Below are 19,424 nucleotides of genomic sequence, written 5' to 3'. Positions count from 1 at the left end.
ACAGGTAGTTAGAGTTAAGGTCAGAGGTCAGGGGTCAGGGGAAGGTCTTACGTGATGAATATGGAGGTGGTGATGAGAGCGGCCGTGTAGAATCCTCTCTGACAGTCTGGGTTCTTCCCCTGTCTCTGGTGCATCTCCCCTCCACAGTTCTCACAGCAGCGACACACACAGAAACACAGTCCTACCACGGGGGTCAACACCAGGAATACACAGCCCAGACTCACACACAACAGGAAGCCCGCCTCATAGTAGATCGTCTGCAGGAGGACAGATACCACATTATTAGAGAGAGAACTACCTGCCGGTTAGAGAGATAACTACCTGTCTGACCGGCTAGCTGTCTGACTGGCTAGCTGTCTGACAGGCCTGGTTGGCTGATTGTCTGTCTGTCTGACAGGCCTGGTTGGCTGATTGTCTGTCTGGTTGGCTGATTGTCTGTCTGTCTGACAGGCCTGGTTGGCTGATTGTCTGTCTGTCTGACAGGCCTGGTTGGCTGATTGTCTGTCTGTCTGACTGGCCTGGTTGGCTGATTGTCTGTCTGACAGACCTGGTTGGCTGACTGTCTGTCTGTCTGTCTGTCTGTCTGTCTGTCTGTCTGTCTGTCTTAGGAGGTGAATTATAGTGGGTGTGGGTGTATTATAGTGGGTGTGGGTGTATTATAGTGGGTGTGGGTGTATTATAGTGGGTGTATTATAGTGGATGTGGGTGTATTATAGTGGGTGTGGGTGTATTATAGTGGGTGTGGGTGTATTATAGTGGGTGAATTATAGTGAGTGTGGGTGTATTATAGTGGGTATGTGTGTATTATAGTGGGTGTATTATAGTTGGTGTATTATAGTGGGTGTGGGTGAATTATAGTGGGTGTGGGTGTATTATAGTGGATGTGGGTGTATTATAGTGGGTGTGGGTGTATTATAGTGGGTGTGGGTGTATTATAGTGGGTATGTGTGTATTATAGTGGGTGTGGGTGAATTATAGTGGCTGTGGGTGTATTATAGTGGGTATGGGTGTATTATAGTGGGTGTGGGTGTATTATAGTGGATGTGGGTGTATTATAGTGGGTGTGGGTGTATTATAGTGGGTATGTGTGTATTATAGTGGGTGTATTATAGTTGGTGTATTATAGTGGGTATGGGTGAATTATAGTGGGTGTGGGTGTATTATAGTGGGTATGTGTGTATTATAGTGGGTGTATTATAGTGGGTGTATTATAGTGGGTGTGGGTGTATTATAGTTGGTGTATTATAGTGGGTATGGGTGAATTATAGTGGCTGTGGGTGTATTATAGTGGGTATAGGTGTATTATAGTGGGTGTAGGTGTATTATAGTGGGTGTGGGTGTATTATAGTGGGTGTGGGTTTATTATAGTGGGTATGGGTGTATTATAGTGGCTGTGGGTGTATTATAGTGGCTGTATGGTGACTTTACCTGTAGCATTAAGACAACGTTCTCCGGCTGCAACAGCAGAACACACAGAGTTACACAGTTAGTATTACAGCATGTTAGTGAGTTATACATGATTATATCTCTCTCTCACACACAGCCTACCTCTCTATAACCCAGAGTTAGTATTACAGCATGTTAGTGAGTTATACATGATTATATATCTCTCACACACAGCCTACCTCTCTATAACACAGAGTTAGTATTACAGCATGTTAGTGAGTTATACATGATTATATCTCTCTCACACACAGCCTACCTCTCTATAACCCAGAGTTAGTATTACAGCATGTTAGTGAGTTATACATGATTATATCTCTCTCTCACACACAGCCTACCTCTCTATAACACAGAGTTAGTATTACAGCAGTGAGTTATACATGATTATATCTCTCTCACACAGCCTACCTCTCTATAACCCAGAGTTAGTATTACAGCAGTGAGTTATACATGATTATATCTCTCTCACACAGCCTACCTCTCTATAACACAGAGTTAATATTACAGCAGTGAGTTATACATGATTATATCTCTCACACACAGCCTACCTCTCTATAACACAGAGTTAGTATTACAGCATGTTAGTGAGTTATACATGATTATATCTCTCTCACACACAGCCTACCTCTCTATAACCCAGAGTTAGTATTACAGCATGTTAGTGAGTTATACATGATTATATCTCTCTCTCACACACAGCCTACCTCTCTATAACACAGAGTTAGTATTACAGCAGTGAGTTATACATGATTATATCTCTCTCACACAGCCTACCTCTCTATAACCCAGAGTTAGTATTACAGCAGTGAGTTATACATGATTATATCTCTCTCACACAGCCTACCTCTCTATAACACAGAGTTAATATTACAGCAGTGAGTTATACATGATTATATCTCTCACACACAGCCTACCTCTCTATAACACAGAGTTAGTATTACAGCATGTTAGTGAGTTATACATGATTATATCTCTCTCACACAGCCTACCTCTCTATAACACAGAGTTAATATTACAGCAGTGAGTTATACATGATTATATCTCTCACACACAGCCTACCTCTCTATAACACAGAGTTAGTATTACAGCATGTTAGTGAGTTATACATGATTATATCTCTCTCTCACACAGCCTACCTCTCTATAACACAGAGTTAGTATTACAGCCTGTTAGTGAGTTATACATGATTATATCTCTCTCACACAGCCTACCTCTCTATAACACAGAGTTAGTATTACAGCCTGTTAGTGAGTTATACATGATTATATCTCTCTCTCACACAGCCTACCTCTCTATAACACAGAGTTAGTATTACAGCCTGTTAGTGAGTTATACATGATTATATCTCTCTCTCACACACAGCCTACCTCTCTGTAACACAGAGTTAGTATTACAGCAGTGAGTTATACATGATTATATCTCTCTCACACAGCCTACCTCTCTGTAACACAGAGTTAGTATTACAGCAGTGAGTTATACATGATTATATCTCTCTCTCACACACAGCCTACCTCTCTATAACACAGAGTTAGTATTACAGCAGTGAGTTATACATGATTATATCTCTCTCACACAGCCTACCTCTCTATAACACAGAGTTAGTATTACAGCATGTTAGTGAGTTATACATGATTATATCTCTCTCACACACAGCCTACCTCTCTATAACCCAGAGTTAATATTACAGCAGTGAGTTATACATGATTATATCTCTCTCTCACACAGCCTACCTCTCTATAACCCAGAGTTAGTATTACAGCCTGTTAGTGAGTTATACATGATTATATCTCTCTCTCACACACAGCCTACCTCTCTATAACACAGAGTTAGTATTACAGCAGTGAGTTATACATGATTATATCTCTCACACACAGCCTACCTCTCTGTAACACAGAGTTAGTATTACAGCATGTTAGTGAGTTATACATGATTATCTCTCTCTCACACAGCCTACCTCTCTATAACACAGAGTTAATATTACAGCAGTGAGTTATACATGATTATATCTCTCACACACAGCCTACCTCTCTGTAACACAGAGTTAGTATTACAGCAGTGAGTTATACATGATTATATCTCTCTCACACAGCCTACCTCTCTATAACCCAGAGTTAGTATTACAGCAGTGAGTTATACATGATTATCTCTCTCACACACAGCCTACCTCTCTATAACCCAGAGTTAGTATTACAGCAGTGAGTTATACATGATTATATCTCTCTCACACACACAGCCTACCTCTCTATAACCCAGAGTTAGTATTACAGCCTGTTAGTGAGTTATACATGGTTATCTCTCTCTCTCACACAGCCTACCTCTCTATAACACAGAGTTAGTATTACAGCATGTTAGTGAGTTATACATAATTATCTCTCTCTCACACACAGCCTACCTCTCTATAACCCAGAGTTAATATTACAGCAGTGAGTTATACATGATTATCTCTCTCTCACACAGCCTACCTCTCTATAACACAGAGTTAGTATTACAGCAGTGAGTTATACATGGTTATATCTCTCACACACACAGCCTACCTCTCTATAACCCAGAGTTAGTATTACAGCAGTGAGTTATACATGATTATATCTCTCTCACACACAGCCTACCTTGCGATAGTCTTCCAGTTTTATCCCTCCCATGTTCTGTTGGATGACTTTTACGATGAGATCTGAGAACACAACACAACCTCTTCAGCCAATCACATAACACACGCTTGTTAGCCAATCACACAATACAATAGTCATTAGCCAATCATATACAACAGTCGTTAGCTCCTAGACGTTTCCACTTCACAATAGCATCCCTTACAGTTGACCGGGGGCAGCTCTAGCAGGGCAGAAATTTGACAAAGTGACCTGTTGGAAAGGTGGCATCCTATGATGGTGCCACATTGAAAGACAATGAGCTCTTCAGTAAGGCCATTTTACTGCCAATGTTTCCTATGGAGATTGCATGGCTCTGTGCTGGGTTTTATGTTGACAGTATGTCTTTATATAGATTGGATGCAGTAATACCTGATCTGTTGCTCAGCAGGTACACACACACACACACACACACACACACACACACACACACACACACACACACACACACACACACACACACACACACACACACACACACACAGAAAGACACAGAAACTTTTTTAAATATGAGGGGACAGGTAAAGTGGGTTGGGGCTGTGTTCTAGAACTGTCTGGCCAGTTAAAAGCTGTTCTAGAACTGTCTGACCTGTTAAAAGCTGGTCTAGAACTGTCTGGTCAGTTAAAAGCTGTTCTAGAACTGTCTGACCTGTTAAAAGCTGTTCTAGAACTGTCTGGTCAGTTAAAAGCTGTTCTAGAACTGTCTGACCTGTTAAAAGCTGTTCTAGAACTGTCTGGTCAGTTAAAAGCTGTTCTAGAACTGTCTGGTCAGTTAAAAGCTGTTCTAGAACTGTCTGGTCAGTTAAAAGCTGTTCTAGAACTGTCTGACCTGTTAAAAGCTGTTCTAGAACTGTCTGGTCAGTTAAAAGCTTTTCTAGAACTGTCTGGTCAGTAAAAGCTGGTCTAGAACTGTCTGGTCAGTAAAAAGCTATGTTCTAGAACTGTCTGGTCAGTAAAAGCTGGTCTAGAACTGTCTGGTCAGTTAAAAGACCCTCCTGACCACTCTGTAACGGCTAACAGCTAACAGCTAGCAGTATTACAATTCACTGCCCTGTTCCACCCTCCTGACCACTCTGTGACGGCGAACAGCTAGCAGTATTACAATTCACTGCCCTGTTCCACCCTCCTGACCACTCTGTAACAGCTAACAGCTAGCAGTATTACAATTCACTGCCCTGTTCCACCCTCCTGGCCACTCTGTAACGGCTAACAGCTAACAGCTAACAGTATTACAATTCACTGCCCTGTTCCACCCTCCTGACCACTCTGTAACGGCTAACAGCTAACAGCTAACAGTATTACAATTCACTGCCCTGTTCCACCCTCCTGGCCACTCTGTAACGGCTAACAGCTAGCAGTATTACAATTCACTGACCTGTTCCACCCTCCTGGCCACTCTGTAACGGCTAACAGCTAACAGCTAACAGTAATACAATTCACTGCCCTGTTCCACCCTCCTGGCCACTCTGTAACGGCTAACAGCTAACAGCTAACAGTATTACAATTCACTGCCCTGTTCCACCCTCCTGACCACTCTGTAACGGCTAACAGCTAACAGCTAACATAATTACAATTCACTGCCCTGTTCCACCCTCCTGACCACTCTGTAACGGCTAACAGCTAACAGCTAACAGTATTACAATTCACTGCCCTGTTCCACCCTCCTGACCACTCTGTAACGGCTAACAGCTAACAGAATTACAATTCACTGCCCTGTCCCACCCTCCTGTTATGTAAGGGTCAGTATATAGGTAGACAGTGACTAGGTTTGTTCGTCAGCCAGTGAAGAGTATTAGGGAGTATAAATATGGCCATGTCCACAGGGATTACACTGGGGCCTTATACAACCTGACAGAGAGAGAGACACACACACACACACACACACACACACACACACACACACACACACACACACACACACACACACACACACACACACACACACCACCCTGATATAGGTTGTGACACTAACAGCAGCATCAACAGGTCGAGTACAATAGAGGCCACAGAGATGGGGGGAGGAGAGAGGGAGATCTTGTTGACATGGACTCTACCTGTGTGTGTGTGTGTGTGTGTGTGTGTGCCATATGGCTGGTGGATTAAGGTGTTAGTCCTGGGGACCAGGTGACAGCAGGGAGAGAGCCAGCCGCAGTAAAGGCTTAACTGATAATTGATTAGGCCTCTAATCTAATAACTCTGACCCTGCTACTTAGAAACACCAATCCTACTGCACCGTTCCAACGTGACCCGGCACACACACACACACACACACACACACACACACACACACACACACACACACACACACACACACACACACACACACACACACACAAACACACATTCCGTCAGTAGCCTACCTGTGGTCTGGTATACCAGTGCTGTGTTGATGTTATCATAAACATGACATTACCGAGGCAACATTATGACCTACTGCTGTTGTTACCGAGGCAACATTATGACCTACTGCTGTTGTTACCGAGGCAACATTATGACCTACTGCTGTTGTTCCCGAGGCAACATTATGACCTACTGCTGTTGTTACCGAGGCAACATTATGACCTACTGCTGTTGTTACCGAGGCAACATTATGACCTACTGCTGTTGTTACCGAGACAACATTATGACCTACTGCTGTTGTTACCGAGGCAACATTATGACCTACTGCTGTTGTTACCGAGGCAACATTATGACCTACTGCTGTTGTTGCCGAGGCAACATTATGACCTACTGCTGTTGTTACCGAGGCAACATTATGACCGACTGCTGTTGTTACCGAGGCAACATTATGACCTACTGCTGTTGTTACCGAGGTAACATTGTGACCTACTGCTAGTTAACTTCTCTACCTGGTGAACCAGTGATTGATTCATTGATTAATGTCTCTGATTGGTCGGGCAGATAGAAACATTGATTGAAAAACGGATTAATGTCTCTAATTGGTCAAGCAGTTGACCTGTAACAGGTGTGGGTCAGAATCAGTACCTGGTTAGAGAGGGAGAACGACAGTCAGCATACATGCTCACCTGTTAAACGTGATAGTAGACCTACATGCTAAACTGATAAACCTGACAGTAGACCTGCATACTAAACCTGACAGTAGACCTACATACTAAACTGATAAACCTGACAGTAGACCTACATACTAAACCTGACAGTAGACCTACATACTAAACCTGACAGTAGACCTACATGCTAAATCTGACAGTAGACCTACAGTGGGGCAAAAAGTATTTAGTCAGTCACCAATTGTGCAAGTTCTCCCACTTAAAAAGATGAGAGAGGCCTGTAATTGTCATCATAGGTACACTTCAACTATGACAGACAAAATGAAGAAGAAAAAAATCCCAAAAATCACATTGTAGGATTTTTTATGAATTTATTTGCAAATTATGGTGGAAAATAAGTATTTGGTCAATAACAAAAGTTTATCTCAATACTTTGTTATGTACCCTTTGTTGGCAATGACAGAGGTCAAACGTTTTCTGTAAGTCTTCACAAGGTTTTCACACACTGTTGCTGGTATTTTGGCCCATTCCTCCATGCAGACCTCCTCTAGAGCAATGATGTTTTGGGGCTGTTGCTGGGCAACACGGACTTTCAACTCCCTCCAAAGATTTTCTATGGGGTTGAGATCTGGAGACTGGCTAGGCCACTCCAGGACATTGAAATGCTTCTTACGAAGCCACTCCTTCGTTGCCCGGGCGGTGTGTTTGGGATCATTGTCATGCTGAAAGACCCAGCCACGTTTCATCTTCAATGCCCTTGCTGATGGAAGGAGGTTTTCACTCAAAATCTCACGATACATGGCCCCGTTCATTCTTTCCTTTACACGGATCAGTCGTCCTGGTCCCTTTGCAGAAAAACAGCCCCAAAGCATGATGTTTCCACCCCCATGCTTCACAGTAGGTATGGTGTTCTTTGGATGCAACTCAGCATTCTTTGTCCTCCAAACACGAAGAGTTGAGTTTTTACCAAAAAGTTATATTTTGGTTTCATCTGACCATATGACATTCTCCCAATCTTCTTCTGGAACATCCAAATGCTCTCTAGCAAACTTCAGACGGGCCTGGACATGTACTGGCTTAAGCAGGGGGACACGTCTGGCACTGCAGGATTTGAGTCCCTGACGGCGTAGTGTGTTACTGATGGTAGGCTTTGTTACTTTGGTCCCAGCTCTCTACAGGTCATTCGCTAAGTCCCCCGTGTGGTTCTGGGATTTTTGCTCACCGTTGATGTGATCATTTTGACCCCACGGGGTGAGATCTTGCGTTGAGCCCCAGATCGAGGGAGATTATCAGTGGTCTTGTATGTCTTCCATTTCCTAATAATTGCTCCCACAGTTGATTTCTTCAAACCAAGCTGCTTACCTATTGCAGATTCAGTATTCCCAGCCTGGTGCAGGTCTACAATTTTGTTTCTGGTGTCCTTTGACAGCTCTTTGGTTTTGGCCATAGTGGAGTTTGGAGTGTGACTGTTTGAGGTTGTGGACAGGTGTCTTTTATACTGATAACAAGTTCAAACAGGTGCCATTAATACAGGTAACGAGTGGAGGACAGAGGAGCCTCTTAAAGAAGAAGTTACAGGTCTGTGAGAGCCAGAAATCTTGCTTGTTTGTAGGTGACCAAATACTTATTTTCCACCATAATTTGCAAATAAATTCATTAAAAATCCTACAATGTGATTTTCTGGATTTTTTCCTCATTTTGCCTGTCATAGTTGAAGTGTACCTATGATGAAAATTACAGGCCTCTCTCATCTTTTTAAGTGGGAGAACTTGCACAATTGGTGGCTGACTAAATACTTTTTTTGCCCCACTGTACATAATAAACCTGACAGTAGAACTACAGTGCCTTGCGAAAGTATTCGGCCCCCTTGAACTTTGCGACCTTTTGCCACATTTCAGGCTTCAAACATAAAGATATAAAACTGTATTTTTTTGTGAAGAATCAACAACAAGTGGGACACAATCATGAAGTGGAACGGCATTTATTGGATATTTCAAACTTTTTTAACAAATCAAAACCAGAAAAACTGGGCGTGCAAAATTATTCCGTTTTATATCTTTATGTTTGAAGCCTGAAATGTGGCAAAAGGTCGCAAAGTTCAAGGGGGCCGAATACTTTCGCAACAAACCTGACAGTAGACCTACATAATAAACCTGATAGTAGACCTACATACTAAACCTGACGGTAGACCTACACAATAAACCTGACAGTAGACCTACATAATAAACCTGACAGTAGACCTACATAATTTACCTGACAGTAGACCTACATACTAAACTGATAAAGCTGACAATAGACCTACATACTAAACCTGACAGTAGACCTACATACTAAACCTGACAGTAGACCTACATACTAAACCTGACAGTAGACCTACATACTAAACTGATAAACCTGACAGTAGACCTACATAATAAACCTGACAGTAGACCTACATACTAAACTGATAAACCTGACAGTAGACCTACATACTAAACCTGACAGTAGACCTACATACTAAACCTGACAGTAGACCTACATAATAAACCTGACAGTAGACCTACATACTAAACTGATAAACCTGACAGTAGACCTACATGCTAAACCTGACAGTAGACCTACATGCTAAACCTGACAGTAGGCCTACATACTAAACCTGACAGTAGACCTCCATACTAAACCTGACAGTAGACCTACATACTAAACTGATAAACCTGCCAGTAGACCTACATACTAAACTGATAAACCTGACAGTAGACCTACATACTAAACCTGACAGTAGACCTACATACTAAACCTGACAGTAGACCTACATACTAAACCTGACAGTAGACCTACATACTAAACCTGACAGTAGACCTACATAATAAACCTGACAGTAGACCTACATACTAAACTGATAAATCTGACAGTAGACCTACATGCTAAACCTGACAGTAGACCTACATAATAAACCTGACAGTAGACCTACATACTAAACTGATAAACCTGACAGTAGACCTACATACTAAACCTGACAGTAGACCTACATACTAAACCTGACAGTAGACCTACATAATAAACCTGACAGTAGACCTACATACTAAACTGATAAACCTGCCAGTAGACCTACATACTAAACTGATAAACCTGACAGTAGACCTACATGCTAAACCTGACAGTAGACCTACATGCTAAACCTGACAGTAGGCCTACATACTAAACCTGACAGTAGACCTACATACTAAACCTGACAGTAGACCTACATACTAAACTGATAAACCTGCCAGTAGACCTACATACTAAACTGATAAACCTGACAGTAGACCTTCATACTAAACCTGACAGTAGACCTACATAATAAACCTGACAGTAGACCTACATACTAAACCTGACAGTAGACCTACATACTAAACCTGACAGTAGACCTACATACTAAACCTGACAGTAGACCTACATAATAAACCTGACAGTAGACCTACATACTAAACTGATAAACCTGACAGTAGACCTACATGCTAAACCTGACAGTAGGCCTACATACTAAACCTGACAGTAGGCCTACATACTAAACCTGACAGTAGACCTACATACTAAACCTGACATTAGACCTACATGCTAAACTGATAAACCTGACAGTAGGCCTACATACTAAACCTGACAGTAGACCTAAATACTAAACTGATAAACCTGACAGTAGACCTACATACTAAACTGATAAACCTGACAGTAGACCTACATGCTAAACCTGACGGTAAACCTACATACTAAACTGATAAACCTGACAGTAGACCTACATACTAAACCTGACAGTAGACCTACATAATAAACCTGACAGTAGACCTACATACTAAACCTGACAGTAGACCTACATACTAAACCTGACAGTAGACCTACATACTAAACTGATAAACCTGACAGTAGACCTACATGCTAAACCTGACAGTAGACCTACATACTAAACTGATAAACCTGACAGTAGACCTACATACTAAACTGATAAACCTGACAGTAGACCTACATGCTAAACCTGACAGTAGACCTACATGCTAAACTGATAAACCTGACAGTAGACCTACATACTAAACCTGACAGTAGACCTAAATATTAAACCTGACAGTAGACCTACATACTAAACCTGACAGTAGACCTACATACTAAACCTGACAGTAGACCTACATACTAAACTGATAAACCTGACAATAGACCTACATACTAAACTGATACACCTGACAGTAGACCTGCATGCTAAACCTGACAGTAGACCTACATACTAAACCTGACAGTAGACCTACATACTATACCTGACAGTAGACCTACATACTAAACCTGACAGTAGACCTACATACTAAACTGATAAGCCTGACAATAGACCTACATGCTAAACCTGACAGTAGACCTACATACTAAACCTGACAGTAGACCTACATACTAAACTGATAAACCTGACTGTAGACCTACATACTAAACCTGACAGTAGACCTACATACTAAACTGATAAACCTGACAATAGACCTACATGCTAAACCTGACAGTAGACCTACATAATAAACCTGACAGTAGACCTACATACTAAACCTGACAGTAGACCTACATACTAAACTGATAAACCTGACTGTAGACCTACATACTAAACTGATGAACCTGACAGTAGACCTACATACTAAACCTGACAGTAGACCTACATACTAAACCTGACAGTAGACCTACATACTAAACTGATAAACCTGACAGTAGACCTACAATATAAACCTGACAGTAGACCTACATAATAAACCTGACAGTAGACCTACATACTAAACCTGACAGTAGACCTACATACTAAACTGATAAACCTGACAGTAGACCTACATACTAAACTGATAAACCTGACAGTAGACCTACATGCTAAACCTGACGGTAGACCTACATACTAAACTGATAAACCTGACAGTAGACCTACATACTAAACCTGACAGTAGACCTACATACTAAACCTGACTGTAGACCTACATGCTAAACTGATAAACCTGACAGTAGACCTACATACTAAACCTGACAGTAGACCTAAATATTAAACCTGACAGTAGACCTACATACTAAACCTGACAGTAGACCTACATACTAAACCTGACAGTAGACCTAAATATTAAACTGATAAACCTGACAGTAGACCTACATACTAAACTGATAAACCTGACAGTAGACCTACATGCTAAACCTGACAGTAGACCTACATACTAAACTGATAAACCTGACAGTAGACCTACATACTAAACCTGACAGTAGACCTACATAATAACCCTGACAGTAGACCTACATACTAAACCTGACAGTAGACCTACATACTAAACCTGACAGTAGACCTACATACTAAACTGATAAACCTGACAGTAGACCTACATGCTAAACCTGACAGTAGACCTACATACTAAACTGATAAACCTGACAGTAGACCTACATACTAAACTGATAAACCTGACAGTAGACCTACATACTAAACCTGACAGTAGACCTACATACTAAACCTGACAGTAGACCTACATACTAAACTGATAAACCTGACAGTAGACCGACATAATAAACCTGACAGTAGACCTACATAATAAACCTGACAGTAGACCTACATACTAAACCTGACAGTAGACCTACATACTAAACTGATAAACCTGACTGTAGACCTACATACTAAACTGATAAACCTGACAGTAGACCTACATACTAAACCTGACAGTAGACCTACATACTAAACTGATAAACCTGACAGTAGACCTACATGCTAAACCTGACAGTAGACCTACATACTAAACTGATAAACCTGACAGTAGACCTACATACTAAACTGATAAACCTGACAGTAGACCTACATACTAAACCTGACAGTAGACCTACATACTAAACCTGACAGTAGACCTACATACTAAACTGATAAACCTGACAGTAGACCTACATAATAAACCTGACAGTAGACCTACATAATAAACCTGACAGTAGACCTACATACTAAACCTGACAGTAGACCTACATACTAAACTGATAAACCTGACTGTAGACCTACATACTAAACTGATAAACCTGACAGTAGACCTGCATACTAAACCTGACAGTAGACCTACATACTAAACCTGACAGTAGACCTACATACTAAACTGATAAACCTGACAGTAGAACTACATAATAAACCTGACAGTAGACCTACATAATAAACCTGACAGTAGACCTACATACTAAACCTGACAGTAGACCTACATACTAAACTGATAAACCTGACAGTAGACCTACATACTAAACTGATAAACCTGACAGTAGACCTACATGCTAAACCTGACAGTAGGCCTACATACTAAACTGATAAACCTGACAGTAGACCTACATACTAAACCTGACAGTAGACCTACATACTAAACCTGACTGTAGACCTACATGCTAAACTGATAAACCTGACAGTAGACCTACATACTAAACCTGACAGTAGACCTAAATATTAAACCTGACAGTAGACCTACATACTAAACCTGACAGTAGACCTACATACTAAACCTGACAGTAGACCTACATACTAAACTGATAAACCTGACAATAGACCTACATACTAAACTGATACACCTGACAGTAGACCTGCATGCTAAACCTGACAGTAGACCTACATACTAAACTGATAAACCTGACTGTAGACCTACATACTAAACTGATAAACCTGACAGTAGACCTACATACTAAACCTGACAGTAGACCTACATACTAAACCTGACAGTAGACCTACATACTAAACTGATAAACCTGACAGTAGATCTACATAATAAACTTGACAGTAGACCTACATAATAAACCTGACAGTAGACCTACATACTAAACCTGACAGTAGACCTACATACTAAACTGATAAACCTGACAGTAGACCTACATACTAAACTGATAAACCTGACAGTAGACCTACATGTTAAACCTGACGGTAGACCTACATACTAAACTGATAAACCTGACAGTAGACCTACATACTAAACCTGACAGTAGACCTACATACTAAACCTGACTGTAGACCTACATGCTAAACTGATAAACCTGACAGTAGACCTACATACTAAACCTGACAGTAGACCTACATACTAAACCTGACAGTAGACCTACATACTAAACCTGACAGTAGACCTACATACTAAACCTGACAGTAGACCTACATACTAAACCTGACAGTAGACCTACATACTAAACCAAACAGTAGACCTACATACTAAACTGATAAACCTGACAGTAGACCTACATACTAAACTGATAAACCTGACAGTAGACCTACATACTAAACCAGACAGTAGACCTACATACTAAACCTGACAGTAGACCTACATACTAAACCTGACAGTAGACCTACATACTAAACTGATAAACCTGAACAACCCTCCATGACCCATCCATCAGACTTCTGAACTTAACTAACACATCTGTCTGTCTTGACTAACTCAGATCTATCTTTCTTGATTAATAAAGGAGCATAATATTTATATTGTTGTAATATTTTTGCGTTGTTATTTCAGAAAATGACAAGGCAATAAATATATAAATATACCGCTAGTTAATTAAGAAAGTTAGATGTTAGTTAATCAAGAAATATACTGATAATTAAATAACCTTATGTTTCATAATTACCTAACAATATATTTCAGAATTAACTACCTGTATATTATCTTAATTAATTAACTACCTGTATATTATCTTAATTAACTAACTGTATATTATCTTAATTAACTAACTGTATATTATCTTAATTAACTAACAGTATATTATCTTAATTAACTACCTGTATATTATCTTAATTAACTAACTGTATATTATCTTAATTAACTAACTGTATATTATCTTAATTAACTACCTGTATATTATCTTAATTAATTAACTACCTGTATATTATCTTAATTAACTACCTGTATATTATCTTAATTAATTAACTACCTGTATATTATCTTAATTAACTAACTGTATATTATCTTAATTAACTAACTGTATATTATCTTAATTAACTACCTGTATATTATCTTAATTAACTACCTGTATATTATCTTAATTAACTACCTGTATATTATCTTAATTAACTACCTGTATATTATCTTAATTAATTAACTACCTGTATATTATCTTAATTAACTAACTGTATATTATCTTAATTAACTACCTGTATATTATCTTAATTAACTAACAGTATATTTCTTAATAAACTAACAGTATATTATCTTAATTAATTAACTACCTGTATATTATCTTAATTAACTAACAGTATATTTCTTAATTAACTAACAGTATATTATCTTAATTAATTAACTACCTGTATATTATCTTAATTAACTACCTGTATATTATCTTAATTAACTACCTGTATATTATCTTAATCAACTAACTGTATATTTCTTAATTAACTAACAGTATATTTCATAATTAGACAACACATGTATTGATTTACTTTATTCATCTCATATGTATATACTGTACTCTATACCATCTACTGCATCTTGATGTAATACATGTATCACTAGCCACTTTAAACTATGCCACTTTGTTTACATACCCTACATTACTCATCTCATATGTATATACTGTACTCGATACCATCTACTGCATCTTGCCTATGCTGTTCTGTACCATCACTTATTCATATATCTTTATGTACATATTCTTTATCCCCTTACACTTGTGTCTATAAGGTAGTAGTTTTGGAATTGTTAGCTAGATTACTCGTTGGTTATTACTGCATTGTCGGAACTAGAAGCACAAGCATTTCGCTACACTCGCATTAACATCTGCTAACCATGTGTATGTGACAAATAAATGTGATTTGATTTGTTGTTAAATGTATTTATTGTGTAGCCTACGCTATTCTCCTTTTATCTGCCATGTAGACGTATTCTGAAATAAAACTCTAATCAACCTGCAGGGCCTTATAGGAGCAGCCATGGCCAAGACGCGCGCACACACACACACACTGAGCCGTGCTCCTCACCTTTCGGGAAGGGGTTCGGTTGGACCACGTAAAGGAACGCGTGCACCATGTGGAACAGAACACCGATGGCACCGGGCTCGTAGTAGGCGTGCGTGTCGTACACACCGGAGGGCACGAACCCAAAGTCTAGGGGTTCTACCGGGGGCGGGGACCGCTGCTGCCGCGTGCTCACGGACGCGGAGTCTGCCTGCAGTTTGCTCGTCGGGTCTTCACGTTCCGGGGAGTCCCGGGGTTGATGACGTAGCTCCCCGGTGCTGCCCCAACACAGCAGCAACACGAGCCCCGCTCTCCACAGCATGGCTTGAGACTAGTCTTTGCAAAACGCACTCCAAATAAAACGGTAAAAGAACACGGAATGAGAGAGAGAGAGAAAAGAGGTGGTGACCTGTCTCCACCGTCTGAAAGAAAGAAAGAAACTGCAACGACAGAAGTCCAAATTTCAGATAGTCCCGTAAAGTACTGTTACGTCTTGTTGTCCCGGTTAAACATGTCTCCAGTGACACTTGTTGTCTCTAGAGGTGGAACGAACCGTACTAATGCTCATCCGACGGCGCGCGGGCACGTGATGAGTTCGGGTGCGCAGGCCCGTTGATCCCAGTGTGAGCTGCGGTCTCGTGTGTTTGTCACTTACCGTTCTGTCCTAGTCAGACACCTGACAGCGATGGCCGCCAGCGTTCCGTCTTTTTGGCAGGAGCTAACCAAAACACGAATATTACAAACAGAGACAGAGAGACAGAGACTCAGAGAGAGAGACAGAAACAGAGACAGAGACAGAGAGAGAGAGACAGAGAGAGGGGTAGAGAGAGAGACAGAGAGAGAGAGAGCGCAGTATGTGTGGAAGTAATAGACTAAATAGGACAATTAACTGCGAAGGGTGTGTGTGTGTGTGTGTGTGTGTGTGTGTGTGTGTGTGTGTGTGTGAGAGAGAGAGAGAGACAGAGAAAGGTTTTACTGCATTACATGGGCTTGCTATCTTTCTGATTTGGTCCTGCCATGCGTCACTTGAGTGGGTTGAGTCACTGACGTGATCTTCCTGTCTGGGTTGGCGCCCCCCCTTGGGTTGTGCCTTGGCGGAGATCTTTGTGGGCTATACTCGGCCTTGTCTCAGGATGGTAAGTTGGTGGTTGAAGGTATCCCCCTAGTGGTGTGGGGGCTGCGCTTTGTCAAAGTGGGTGGGGTTATATCCTACCTGTTTGGCCCTGCCTGGGGGTATCATCGGATGTGGCCACAGTGTCTCCTGACCCCTCCTGTCTCAGCCTCCAGTATTTCTGCCGCAGTAGTTTATGTGTCGGGGGGCTAGGGTCAGTTTGTTATATCTGGAGTACTTCTCCTTTCTTATCCGGTGTCCTGTGTGAATTTAAGTTTGCTCTCTCTAATTCTCTCTTTCCCTCTTTCTCTCTTTCTCTCTTTCTCTCTCTCAGAGGACCTGAGCCCTAGGACCATGCCTCAGGACTAACTGACATGATGACTCCTTGCTGTCCCCAGTCCACCTGGCCGTGCTGCTGCTCCAGTTTCAACTGTTCTGCCTTATTATTATTTGACCATGCTGGTCATTTATGAACATTTGAACATCTTGGCCATGTTCTGTTATAATCTCCACCCGGCACAGCCAGAAGAGGACTGGCCACCCCTCATAGCCTGGTTCCGCTCTAGGTTTCTTCCTAGGTTTTGGCCTTTCTAGGGAGTTTTTCCTTGCCACCGTGCTTCTACAACTGCATTGCTTGCTGTTTGGGGTTTTAGGCTGGGTTTCTGTACAGCACTTTGAGATATCATCTGATGTAAGAAGGGCTATATAAATACATTTGATTTGATTTTGATTTGAGAGAGAGAGTGTGTGTGAGAGAGACAGAGAGATAGACAGAGAGAGAGAGACAGAGACAGAGACAGAGAGATAGACAGAGAGAGAGATAGACAGAGAGAGAAAGAGACAGAGAGAGCGAGAGAGAGAGAGAGACCGAGAGAGTGTTAAGAGCAATGGAGGTTGGTGCCATTTAAGAGGAGGGAGGACCATTTTTTTTCTCATTAGCCTTATTTCTATTACAGTATATTGGATGACTCTCATTCATATTTTATTACAGTATATTGGATGACTCTCATTCATATTATATTACAGTATATTGGATGACTCTCATTCATATTCCATTCACCCAGTTCAATGTAACAGTGACAGGTTTAGGTTACTGTCATTCATATTCACCCAGTTCAATGTAACAGTGACAGGTTTAGGTTACTGGCATTCATATTCACCCAGTTCAATGTACCAGTGACAGGTTTAGGATACTGTCATTCATATTCACCCAGTTCAATGTAACAGTGACAGGTTTAGGATACTGTCATTCATATTCCATTCACCCAGTTCAATGTAACAGTGACAGGTTTAGGTTACTGTCATTCACCCAGATCAATGTAACAGTGACAGGTTTAGGCTACTGTCATTCACCCAGATCAATGTAACAGTGACAGGTTTAGGTTACTGTCATTCATATTCACCCAGTTCACTGTAACAGTGACAGGTTTAGGTTACTGGCATTCATATTCACCCAGTTCAATGTAACAGTGACAGGTTTGGGTTACTGTCATTCATATTCACCCAGTTCACTGTAACAGTGACAGGTTTAGGTAACTGTCATTCATATTCATCCAGTTCACTGTAACAGTGATAGGTTTAGGTTACTACATGATACTCAGATTTTCCCTGTACCCATCATGAGGTTGCTACAACCAGGACTATGAATGAAAGTTTACAACGTAGGTGCACACAGATCGAGAGAAAATGTTGAGGTGACAGACAGTGACAACTGGACAGATACATTTTAACACCACCTTGCACACTGTTACCTGCATCTAGCTGATCTAGGGTGTAGTCATTAGTCCAGTCTTCCCTGCATCTAGCTGATCTAGGGTGTAGTCATTAGTCCAACAGTATCACCTCTTACCTGCATCTAGCTGATCTAGGGTGTAATCATTACCTGATACCTCCTTTGTCCCACCTCCCACACATGCGGTGACCTCACCCATCACAACCAGCATGTCCAGAGATACAATCTCTCTCATCATCACCCAGTGCCTGGGCTTACCTCCGCTGTACCCGCACCCCACCATACCCCTGTCTGCGCATTATGCCCTGAATATATTCTACCATGCCCAGAAATCTGCTCCTTTTATTCTCTGTCCCCAACGCTCTAGGCGACCAGTTTTGATAGCCTTTAGCCGCACCCTCATACTACTCCTCCTCTGTTCCGCAGGTGATGTGGAGGTAAACCCAGGCCCTGCATGTCCTCAGGCACCCTCATTTGTTGACGAAAAAGCCTTGGTTTCATGAATGTCAACGTCAGAAGCCTCCTCCCTAAGTTTGTTTTACTCACTGCTTTAGCACACTCTGCCAACCCCGATGTCCTTGCCGTG

At 41.2% G+C, this 19,424-nt stretch overlaps 1 protein-coding gene across 2 annotated transcripts in view; it reads right to left on the bottom strand.

The window, feature by feature from the left end:
- The window catches only part of prom1b (prominin 1 b), a 61,017-nt gene extending 44,473 nt beyond the window's left edge, over positions 1-16,544 (bottom strand). For both annotated transcript variants that reach the window (XM_090188458.1, XM_090188457.1), the window contains exons 1-4: positions 16,020-16,544; positions 4,050-4,111; positions 1,429-1,455; positions 52-257 (exon numbers count right to left, since the gene is read on the bottom strand). In XM_090188458.1, the coding sequence (XP_090044584.1) occupies positions 52-257; positions 1,429-1,455; positions 4,050-4,111; positions 16,020-16,317 (593 nt within the window). In that variant the 5' untranslated portion in view covers positions 16,318-16,544. The remainder of the gene's footprint in view (positions 1-51; positions 258-1,428; positions 1,456-4,049; positions 4,112-16,019) is intronic.
- Positions 16,545-19,424: the final 2,880 nt, after the last annotated feature.

The sequence above is a fragment of the Oncorhynchus mykiss genome, chromosome 10 (assembly GCF_057628025.1).
Source record: "Oncorhynchus mykiss isolate SJ-2025 chromosome 10, ASM5762802v1, whole genome shotgun sequence".
NCBI classification, from domain to species: domain Eukaryota; kingdom Metazoa; phylum Chordata; class Actinopteri; order Salmoniformes; family Salmonidae; genus Oncorhynchus; species Oncorhynchus mykiss.
Note: the sequence above shows the minus strand (reverse complement) of the source record. Positions and strands in the feature narration are given on the sequence as shown.